The sequence below is a fragment of the Trachinotus anak genome, unplaced genomic scaffold (genome assembly GCF_046630095.1).
Source record: "Trachinotus anak isolate AG129_WGS33_773 ecotype Australia unplaced genomic scaffold, CSIRO_AGI_Tana_v1 ptg000002l, whole genome shotgun sequence".
In the NCBI taxonomy this organism is placed as follows: domain Eukaryota; kingdom Metazoa; phylum Chordata; class Actinopteri; order Carangiformes; family Carangidae; genus Trachinotus; species Trachinotus anak.
In genome coordinates, this window is record NW_027273853.1 from 5,412,733 (window position 1) to 5,424,065 (window position 11,333).

The 11,333-nt window shown below is 39.7% G+C and overlaps 1 protein-coding gene across 1 annotated transcript; it reads left to right on the forward strand.

The window, feature by feature from the left end:
- Positions 1 to 425: 425 nt before the first annotated feature.
- mpi (mannose phosphate isomerase) lies at positions 426 to 11,228 on the forward strand. The gene is made up of 8 exons (XM_071492430.1): positions 426 to 469; positions 1,558 to 1,685; positions 3,220 to 3,420; positions 3,743 to 3,884; positions 4,079 to 4,258; positions 5,370 to 5,543; positions 6,827 to 7,035; positions 8,020 to 11,228. The coding sequence occupies exons 1-8, from the start codon at positions 454 to 456 to the stop codon at positions 8,236 to 8,238; spliced, it is 1,269 nt and encodes a 422-aa protein (XP_071348531.1). The 5' UTR covers positions 426 to 453; the 3' UTR covers positions 8,239 to 11,228.
- The last annotated feature ends 105 nt before the right edge of the window (positions 11,229 to 11,333 follow it).

Genomic DNA, 11,333 nt, shown 5'->3' on the forward strand with positions numbered 1-11,333 from the left:
GACCAAATGCAGGCAGTAGACTATGATATAAATTGAATGACATACTATGAATTATGTCAGAGGCAAATGTAAAATAAAAATCACTATGGTAATACAAATTTTGAAAAAATAAATACACAAATTAAAATTTCAGAACCCAAATAAGCATAAAAACTGTTTTAAAAAAATATAGAAATACATTTGCCCTAAAAAAATTCTTTAAGATTTGAGAAAAGCAAAAAAGCAATAAATAAATAATTGAATGAATAAATAAATAAGTAAATAGACACAGTGTTTTGAATTTGAACGACATCCAAATGCAATCTATGCAGTCCATCAATTTATTAAAATAATAATTAAAAAAATAAATAAACAAATGTTTGTTTTGGGGACGTGGTGAATTTAATATGTGAGGCGTCGGTCTGGCGCACGATCCGTGACGTCACCGGCGGTCTGACAGCCAGCGTTGCAGCCATGGAGGAAGTGAGAGGTGAGCGAGATTTTCTCCTTCCTAACTGAGTCAAATCACCTCTTTCATCGATATATGTTCAGTTAGCTTGTGCTGCAAAGGTCTGCTTACATGACACGATACCCGAGGAAGCTTTCAAATGTGAACAAATGTTTGAACAAAGAGCTCGTTGTCGGCGAGCATCCACACCATTATTTCAGCCGGCGTTTCATTTGCTTAATAGACAGCAGATACTGTTTGAAGCGGCGCTGTGGGCGAAACAACATGCAGCTTGGCCTTTTGGCCACATATAAAATACCTACGGCTAGACGCGGTTTACATCGACGTTTTGTTTAGACTTGCAAACGTGAACCTGCTTGCTGTACGTGTTTGTGTCAGTGACGGTGCCTCGTCAGCTCGCCGGTGTCCGGCCACATAAAGTAATGTGTCCCCGGCGGCATCTGTGTACCCCGTTTGACTGTATATTTAGGCAGGCTGTGGTTGATTATTTCCGCGTCAAAAGAAGCCACACCTTAATGAACCGCAAAGGCTGCAAACTGGTTTGTTAGCTGCAGTTAACAAAGCAGTGTATTATAGTCCAAACTGTGGAGGAGAAAAGATGTTTTAGAAATTCAGTTCCCCCCCGTCTCTTATTAGTGGGTGGTATTAGACTCTCATTCTCAGACAGAGAAAAACAATAGTGTTCACCTCAGGATCCATCACAAAAGAGTGTTGTGTTGTTTTTCACAGTTGTAAAGGAGACCCCTGGAACGTACTAGATTAGGAATGGGAATTACTTTCATTATCAAGTGGTCTGCAGATTATTTTCTTGATTAATCAATTTGTCTTTAAAATTAGTGGAAAAAATAGTGAAGAATGCCTAGTATAATTTTCCATAATCTTCAAATATCTTGTTTAGTCCAACCGAATGTCAACAATGATTCAGTTTTAAATCACATATGACAAAGAAAAGCATAGAATTGACACATTTGAGAAACTGCGACTAGCAAATCTTTGTCATTTTTGTTAAAAAAAAAAAGACAAGTTGATTATTTGATCATTAAAGTAGTTGCCAGTTATTTGTCTGTCGATCAACTAATAATTGCAGCTCTAATTTTTTCCCTCCTCAGTGTTTCCCCTGACCTGTGCTGTGCAAAATTATGCATGGGGGAAGAATGGGATGGACAGCGAGGTGGCCAAACTGGTGATTGGGGGAGACCCACTAGCTGTCATAGAGGATGGAAAACCCTATGCAGAGGTAAGCTACTGGTTCATATCACTAGAGTGGTCCATCATGCAGCCCAGGTCCTCAGAAAGAGAAGTGTATTATGTCTGTGCGAGAGTCCTGACAAACAATTTGACATGTAAATTGCATGAACATGTTTTTGACAACAAATTCGTGGTTGTGGTAGAATGATCTTCTCAAATAAAAGACGAGACTTAAATACTATAGACAAGATCTGTCAAAGCTAGATTAATAATATCTGAGATAGCACGATGAGTAGCTTTGATTTTATTGCCAACAGCAGCACTAGAGCACTTAATGTAGTTTTTTAACACTGGAACAGAGTTGGACAATTGGTTTTCCTCTCAGTTTTCTGAGACCCCATTTAAAGCTTATTGTCTGCATTGTAGGTTCTTAAAGGTCTTGAAGTTTTGCTCTAGTGTTCTGACTCGACCTCAGTACAGAGCAGTGTCAAACCGGTATCATTTACAGGTTTTTAAATGTGCTGGTGTTCCTTAGTGTCTTGGCAGAGAGGCTTGTTCTCCTCATGCCTTTCACAAGTCTGTCTTTATTTAGCCACAGCAGCTCTGCAGGGTTTGTCATGAAGGTCATGAAGGTCATGTTATGGCAGCAGTGACATTTTCACGTACCACAAACCACATGCCATGGTTGATTATCATTCCTTTCTTTTTTATCTACAGAGGGTGGTATGGATGTCTGTGGTACATTATGTGACATATTGTTTAGCATGTCTATGACATTTTAGTTTTTGTCTTATTGGTACCTTAAATGTTAGGTGAGAAATTATTGTGACCCTAGTTTGTCTGTGCATTAGCTCAGCTGTGCTCCAGTGTTTTCAGCTGAATCGATTTTAGTTTTACATAAAAGGAAACTGACATAAATTAGGGGTGATAACAAAGTTAAATGGTATGAGTGCATTACAGAATTTACTCAAAAAACAAAAATAGATAAATACAGTGTACAATTGAGCATGATTGAATGTGAATACTGCAATAAATCTGTGTTCTTATATTTAAAAATAGACAGTGAATAATTCTGAAATTGGAATAATACTGAGTGTACTGAGCCCAGGACTGATCCAGGACACAGGTTAGAGAAAGTGTCCTGTGCTAAAATGTTTGACCCCAAAGCAGTAGTCAGTGTTTGTCCATCAACAACTGTGCGTCCTTGAGAGACAGTATCCTTCATTTACATTTAAGACATTAGACTAGCCCTTTTATCCCTCTTAGATGGTTGGGATTTCTGTCTCCTTGCTGAGACAAATTGAGTAAATATGTGATACCAGGCCTTTGTCTTAGACAGCGTGGAAACTACTGGGATTATTTCAGAGAAAGAAATGAGGGAAGCAACAGAACTTCGTCTGAATTTATGAAGTTCTATTTACATTTTTAATTATGATTTAGTGCTCATCAATGGAACTTGTTGAGGAAAGGGAAACCCACCTCCATAACCTTTATTCTACCTCTGCATTCACCCACTGACACCAGCACAAGGATTTGGTAAAATGGATAATCTGTCCAATTGAAGGTAATGTTGTCTGTTCCAGCTGTGGATGGGTGCCCACCCAAAAGGTGATGCCCAGATTAAAGACAACAGGATCGCACAGACCACACTGGGCCAGTGGATTGCCCACTTCCCTGCCTGCCTGGGCTCCAAGGTTAAAGATACCTTCCAGGGTCAGCTGCCCTTCCTTTTCAAGGTCCTCTCTGTCAATACAGCTTTGTCCATACAGGCCCACCCCAACAGGGTGAGTTCACAAACACACACCTACACAGTGTTCAAATTCTGTGATTGGGAAAGTTCAAACTCTCTCTGTCTCCTGAAATGTCTGTTTGGAACCAAGGCCACAAAAAATGGGTGAAGGCTAATTTCAGCACTACTGTCCAACTGTTGTGGGTGCTGTACAGAAACCTACATATATGGTTAGAAATACTGAATTTAACAAAGGCTTGAAGTGTTTTAGGATGACCAGCTGGCATGCTAATATTTGGAGCCTACTGTCACAGTATTCAGCACAGTTTGTTTGGACAGTAAAACCATTGGCTTTTCTGTCATTATGGTTTGCTCAGGAGCTGGCTGCTCGTCTCCACGCTCAGTTTCCGGAGCACTATCCAGACAACAACCACAAGCCGGAGATGGCCATTGCTCTGACGCGCTTCCAGGGCCTCTGTGGCTTCAGACCAGTGGAGGAGATCCTGGGATTCCTTAAATGTGAGTCCCACAGGGTCATTAGAGGATTTTGATTGATTTTGGGAAGCGACTGGAGGAACAAGGGAAAAAAGATGACATACAATAGTGTTTATATATATTCTATAAAATGGATGGGGTTTGAGGTAAAGCACATTGAGTAAATGTTTCGCAAAAGATAAATTTATACCTTGTTAATGTGTTTGTGCATCCATCAGCTGTCCCAGAATTCCATGCTCTCGTGGGCAATGAGGCGGCAGAGGAGCTGCGGAGCAGCATGGGAGATGCAGGCCGTACGAAACAGGCACTGAAGAAGTGCTTCACCAGGATGATGAACTGTGAGAAGAAGGTGTTTGTGGACCAGCTCAACATGTTGGTGAAGAGAGTCACTGAGGAGGGTGAGGACACTGAGGAAATAAGCTCACAGCACTTACACTTCAAATGACTTCATGATGTGTTTTACATAATATTGCTTAAGTATAAAGTTTTTGTCTGCTATTTTCACAGACTGAGTGTAGAATTGTAGCATCTGTAGCTTAGATTACTTCCTGCAGATTACACATGCTCCTCCTGCCCTGCTTAAAGATGGTGTCAGAGAAGAAATTCACATGTAAAAAAGTCTAAAGTAGGACTTTTTGTTAAACTGAATTACTCTCAAATACCTTGTCAGAATTTGTGGTAATAAATTCACAATTTGCTGTGCTTTTGTCACATACAGACGTTTGACCTTTAGGATTGCTCAAATGTAGCAATAATCTTTTATTTAATCATAGTCAACAATCTGGTGTCTGATGCAAGTGTTTTACAAAGTGAGCTTTTCACCTGAAAAAAGAAACATTCACAACGTTGGGTTACTGAAGCACAGACATACATAAAAAAACACTTACAGGGAAATGCCTCTGTTTTAGAGAGTTAAATGATTACCTCTGTGTAAGGAATTTTCTAAAATGGATAGTCTGTCAAGTGTCCTCAAGACAAACCAAGTCAGTTTTATTTATATAGCCCAAAATCACAAATTGCCTTAAAGGGCTTTACAATCTATACAGTACACAACCCATCTATCCTAAAAACCTTCACTTCAGATAATGAAAAAAATCCCATAAAAGCTCAGAGTTTTATGAAAACCTCCAAAAATATTTTAAGAAATAAACATTTTATGTGGTTATGCCCACATTCAAATTATTCTGATGGCATAAAGTTGTTTGTGTGAAAATGAGACAAACTTGAGAATGGCTGCAGTCTGTTGACTGAGTTGCTTTCAGCCTATTCACAGTGTCCATGGGTCAGCAGAGGGGTGAAGTGCTGTGCATCCCTGTCTGGATAAGACAGACATTACTCAGGCATTATTCTGTCTGACCACCCAGGGGCACCAAAGTCAGACATGATATTTACTAACTGTACAAATAGGGGGCTTTAAAAGACCCTTAGAAAAAGCAAAGGTCAGTTAGTCTGCACTTTTCAACATAGCTTACTGACACAATCACACTCGTGGATGTTTGACGTGTGCAGGTGCAGCAGGGAAGGACACATCAAGCAGCAACGGTGACCTGTTGCTCCGTCTCCACTCCCAGTATCCTGGAGACATCGGCTGCTTCTCCCTCTACTTCCTCAACCACGTGGTCCTGGATCCAGGCCAGGCCATGTTCCTGGGCGCCAATGAGCCTCATGCTTACCTTTATGGAGGTCAGCTGGTGCTTTTTGTTTTCATTCATGAGATTCTGTGCACTAGATCTCATCCAGACTGAATTAGAATGGGTACAACAGGTGAATGTGTCTGAGTCACTCCAGGGTCCCTGCAGTGCTCTTGTATGACAGAGAAGCAGCAGGTGAGGTATTAAAGGATGAGGCAGGATTTATCCCAAGTTTTTCTTCTTGTCAACCTCTCCCATGAAAAGCCAAAAACCAACAATGATATAAGCGTGCCTGTGTCTCTCAACACTTCCTGGTTTCCCTTCCCTGTCTGTGGCAGGCAGTCACAAGACTATTTGTTCCCACTGAAGATGTAAATCTTTAAAAGAACGTCACAAACATGTAGTTTCATTTTTAATATAGGCTCAGTACTTTCCAAAGACAGCTGGGCACTGTTGTTTTAACCGTTACTCAACCTGGCTTAAATAGTGCATTTACTGGGGACTAGTTTAAGTTGTGGATTGATACTAGTGACTATTACTGTTATACTAGTGAGAGATTGTGTGTGGGATTGAATCAAAATAAACTACAGTGCATAATGAAGGAACATGTCACCCAGTGTAACAGTGTGACTCATTAATGTGTTTTTAGTTGCTCTCGGAAAACAGTGGAGCTCTCTGGAACAAAAAATAGTGTCAGGCTGTGGATGCAAACAGAATAGTTGTTACTGTGATCTTTTCAGGATTTTCTAATAGTACGAAGAATCCAGAATATCATCAGTGTTGTCCTTCGACAACCATCCTTTCTTCATTTTCTGTGTGACAATGAAATATGATTTGGTATAAATTTTTCACATCACACATTTCCAAAGCATAAAAACTTTTTCAGATATCAATGCTATCAAACTGAAACATTGTGTTTTGGTGTGTCTTTTCTCTGAAGTCAGCGTTCTGTACAGCAAAGAAATACAGCAGTGTGCTCACGAACAGCTGCCTCAGCAGAGCAGAATGCAGTGCAGCTGTAAGATTAAGTTGTTGATGTGTTTAGTTCACCTTTATACTTGGAAAATTGGCAGTCTTGCCTTTGCTATCACTGCAGTTCAGTGTAAGTTCAAGCTCATTGTCGAAAAGCATTCTGGGAAATCACTAACTGTAACAGTAGATAAGTCAAGTGGAGGAGAAGAAATAGCTCCTGGAAGCCATTTAACATCGCGGGCTGATTGTTTCTAACATTGTAAGAGAATCTGAGAATTGATTTTTCCGCTTGAAGGAGACTCGGCTCCACTCTGCTTATTTAAAACTGGATTTCCTTCTCTGTCTGTTCATCCATCCATCCAGACTGTATCGAGTGTATGGCCTGCTCAGACAACACGGTGAGGGCCGGCCTCACGCCCAAATACATCGACGTTAACACACTGTGTGAAATGCTGAACTACAGCCCTTCCCCCGCCAGCTCCAAAATCTTCCCCCATGTCCAGGATGCTTCAGACCCCTGTGTGTCCCTGTACGACCCCCCAGTGCCAGACTTCTCTGTCATGAGGATACAGGTAGGACACTTGAGTTAACTAGATGATGACATTTTGGGAGGTGGAGTGGTGATACAGAAAGTAACACCCACTAGTTGTGTAGCGGATCTTATTATTTATAATCTCAAAACAAAATGGCAAAATTTCAGATAAAGAAAAAAATATATTTATTAATAACCAGAATAGTTCTTCACGATGAGGCCTGTCATTTATAAATTTGATTTATGAATTTGAGAGATTTTGTTTGAAATCAACAAAACAAATTGACCTTCAGGAAATGGCAGCGACTAAGGACAAATATATAAAAAACTGAACGCCTGTCATAAATGTGATGTTTGGGCCAAGTATAAAGCATTTTTTCCCTTAGTAACAAAAAAAATAGTTTCTTCCACTTTTAGTCTCCATTTATACTCAAAGACATAAACTGTTGTTATCACAGACTTTGTTCAGCAAAACAACTTCATGAGTTTGTTGACCAGGTGTCAGTTGTGATTAAATATTTAGGTTGATGTCAGTATTTGTGATACTTTGAACTATGCACTGACGGATGACTTATACTGAGTAACCAGTGACTGCGGGGACAGCTCGAGGAAGCACTCCCATTAATGCCTGGGCCTTAGGTTTGTAAACCTTAATTGAATGCTGCAAACATTAATGTTATTTGTTACACCTGTGGTTTTCCTGCCATGACATGTCATAACATCAGTTGTGTTTTGGATGGTGTCATAAGTTGTGGGGAGCCACCCACAAATACACAGCTCGAGTGGTTTCAAAATAGACCTGTCAGAGAATTTCACACATGAAAATATCTCACATTAACTTTTATATAACCTAATAATATTCTTACATTTGTGCTCATGAGAACATCTTTAAAAAATCTGTTTCTGTCAAAATATTTAGCATTTTCACAGTAACAAGTTGACACAGACCGATGATCCTTTTTTTTTTTTTTTAAATTATGATTATAAAACATGCTCACTTTGTTCTGTCCCGTCCTTCCTCCAGGTCCCAGCCTCAGTGAAACAGTACACTGTGGCTCCAGTCGACAGTGCCAGCATCCTCCTGGTCATCGACGGCGACGCCACGGCAACCTCTGCCGCTGCTCATTCCGATGTCACACTGAGGCGGGGCACAGTTCTGTTTGTCTCGGCCAATGAGAGCGTCTCCCTGCACATCACCTCCCCGTCAGGGATGAACATGTTTCGAGCCTGCTGCCTCCTGTAGTAGTGAGTCTGTGGCTGTGTGTGAAACCTCATACTACCTGTTTGTTTCTCCTCTGGTTTGACTCAGGAAGGTCTAGACTGCGTTATGGATTGAGCCCGATGACTAATGTGCCCTTGTTAGCGGGTAGTATGTTGAAGGAGCTTTCAGACATGGTGTTGGTGCCCGTCTGTGCCCGCTGCTCCACCCCTTACCCAAAGTGCGGACTGCTGTGTCCACCCTGTATACCAGCAGCAGTGTTCTTTAGCTTTAAAATCCAGCAGTGAGCCATTGCTGCTGGATTTTAACTGATTTTAACCACTTATTTTTTTTTTTTACCTTTAATGGTGCAAGTACAACTTTACACCCCCCACAGAAAAAGGGGAGGATGTGCATGTCCCAAATTCTTGATAGGTGCTGGACAAAGTGTAACTGTAAAGTCTACTGAGTTGCCAGTTTATTAGATACACCTTGCTAAAATGAATAAGGTCTGAAACAGCCCTGCAGTAAATCCTTCATGAAGGTTGTAATGTTCCGTTTTTGTTGAAACTGTTTTAGTGAGGTGTTGCTTCATCTTGATGATGATGATTGTGGAGGATGTGGTTTGTGGTGCTGTCGAACTGTACTGCAGCCTACAGAGAGGTGTTTCTGTTATTTGGCTGTGCTTCATTGATAAATTAGCTGGAGAAAATAATAGAAACATCTGTCAATGTAACACTCAACAACACCCTGAACCACAGCCTCCACAATGATCACACATTTGATCCATTTGATCTCTGAAACAACAAAAACCAAACATTACAACCGTCTCAAAAGGTAGTTTATTGCATGTATTTGTAGTTGTTGTGTACTAAAGTTGTAGCCATGTGTATCTAATAACTGAGTACATGTCTGCAACACTGAACAACATCCTTCATATAAACATAAGGTTCACATGGCACTGTTTGGATCAGGTTATTGATGAAGAACCTGATTATTATCAAAATGTTGAGTGAAAAAGATCATTATTGACCTCAGAAACAGAAAACAATCTCACCATAAGTCCATTTAGGTGAGATAGGTGCCTAAAGTGAAGTACGTGAAGTCAATGTCAATAGGGGAAACACAACCTGCTGACGAATCATAGGATCATGACTGAAATCTCTAGATCCACTGATAAATAAACCTTTTGGTGTGGTTATTTTCTTACTGGGAGCCCTTCACTGTTCCAGACATTTTTACTTTTTATTCTAAGTACAATTAGATTCTTATTTTCCAGTCTGGGATAAAGATAACACTCACTGACGTCGACTTGTTCAAACAGCAGGGTGGGGAGTATGTTTAAACTGGGGCAGTACACAACCACTCACTGCTGTACAGCCACTGTACCACCTTGTTGGCGACTGAGCATGACTGTTTTAGTTGTCTTCCCCCTGGGGTCGCTGGTGCAACTACCTGTTTTATCATCTTATCTTTAGCTTGAATGAGTAAATATCCACCTTTGGGGGCAAAAAATTCATTGTTAGTATAGCAACAGTTGAGAGTAGTGTAATTCTGAGATGCTTGTGCATGTTTAATTTTGAGTGGTAATACTGGAGAGGGACTTCTGTCTTGACTGTGACAATGGCTCAAGCCACACTAGTCACAGTGAAGTTGATCCTGCTGAGTATTACTGCTTTTAGCTGTTAGCAGCGCATGTTTATGGTCTGGAAACTTCTCTTCAAAGTAGTGAACAATAATAGAGATTAAAAAACAAAACAGGAGCAAACCAGAAGGGTCACTACCAAGACCATGAAGCACAACAACATGGGAACCAGGAATGCGTAGTGATTAAAATGTCTTCTTCTATATGACTATTGCTGCTTGTCGCATACTTAGACGATTTGACCCAAGCCCGTTAACACATCCTCGTATTGTACATTTGTACGACAAAATGCTGCATACGATTTTATATTGTTATAGGAATAAATGTCTGTATTTCTGAGTATTTGAAGCCAAAACTTTCAGACTTTGTATGTTTTGTTGTTTGTACTGATCTATCAATATGAGACATTACATACTAAGAGAGAAGATCCCTGAGCTAACTGTATTATAAGGTTTTACCTGTACATTATGAAATCATGGAGTGAGTGGTTTATCTTCTTTTGTGGTGACCGCTTTCCAACTTGCTGGTAAAATATCGTAACTAGATTATTTCAGTATGGTGCAAACTTCTACACAATATTCCAGTTCACACCAGGGTCGATCTGAATTCAATCAATCGTGAAGTCATGGACTTTCTTGTTGTAATAGTTTTTATAGGCTATCTTGAATCAAATATTTGAGAATGAATGCTCTATCACCCTGCCAACCTAAATATATTTCTCCTCATGGTTTGACCTGAATGAATGACCAGTGTACTGAGCCAACCCTGCTAAAGCTTTTACCTACTTCATGACCATGTTAGTGACGTGGGTTGACCCCTGAGCATGTTCTAATATAGATGCACTAAACCTTTAGTTATTTGTTGTTGCTAAAACAGTTGAGAATGGAAGAATATTAAGAGATTAGAAGGGTATTAATAGTTAAAATCACTGCATCTCTTTGATTAAAGAACCATTACCTCAGAATCATCCTTCCATACCTGTGAAACTTTTGTCAACAAACAACCTATTTGCCATCTTTTCAAAATGTTTTAATTTATTCACATAGTCTTGTAGAAGTCACTGTTTCGAAAACTATCTGATTTAGGATTTTAATTTAGCACATCTTTGTTACTGATATTATTTTAAGTCACCTTTTAGTTTTAATAAATACTGGACTTTGCACGGATTATTTTGTTTTTAGATTTTTCCCTATCTTAACTCATGTCCTTCAAATGCACACAAATCTGAAGGCCCAAATGTTTTAGTTTAATTATTTTATTTAACTATGGTGAGAAGATTTCTCTAATGAGGGCATGGGTTAGCATTTTTGAATATGGTGATGCTGTAGCATGGGACTGCAGAGAATGTGTATGTACAAGTGTTTTAATAAAGCCTTGTTCTGTTACTAAATTGCCTGAGCTCTTATTTGTGTTGTGACTGTAACTTCCTGTTTGAACCATCAAGGGCATGTTGCAGAGTAAAACATCAAACAGTTCTTTTATAATGAATTATTGA

Coding starts and splice junctions, on each gene's coding strand:
- mpi (XM_071492430.1), top strand. Junction 3,421..3,742: donor TACAGGCCCACCCCAACAGG/GTGAGTTCACAA, acceptor TGGTTTGCTCAG/GAGCTGGCTGCTCGTCTCCA. Junction 3,885..4,078: donor GATCCTGGGATTCCTTAAAT/GTGAGTCCCACA, acceptor TGCATCCATCAG/CTGTCCCAGAATTCCATGCT.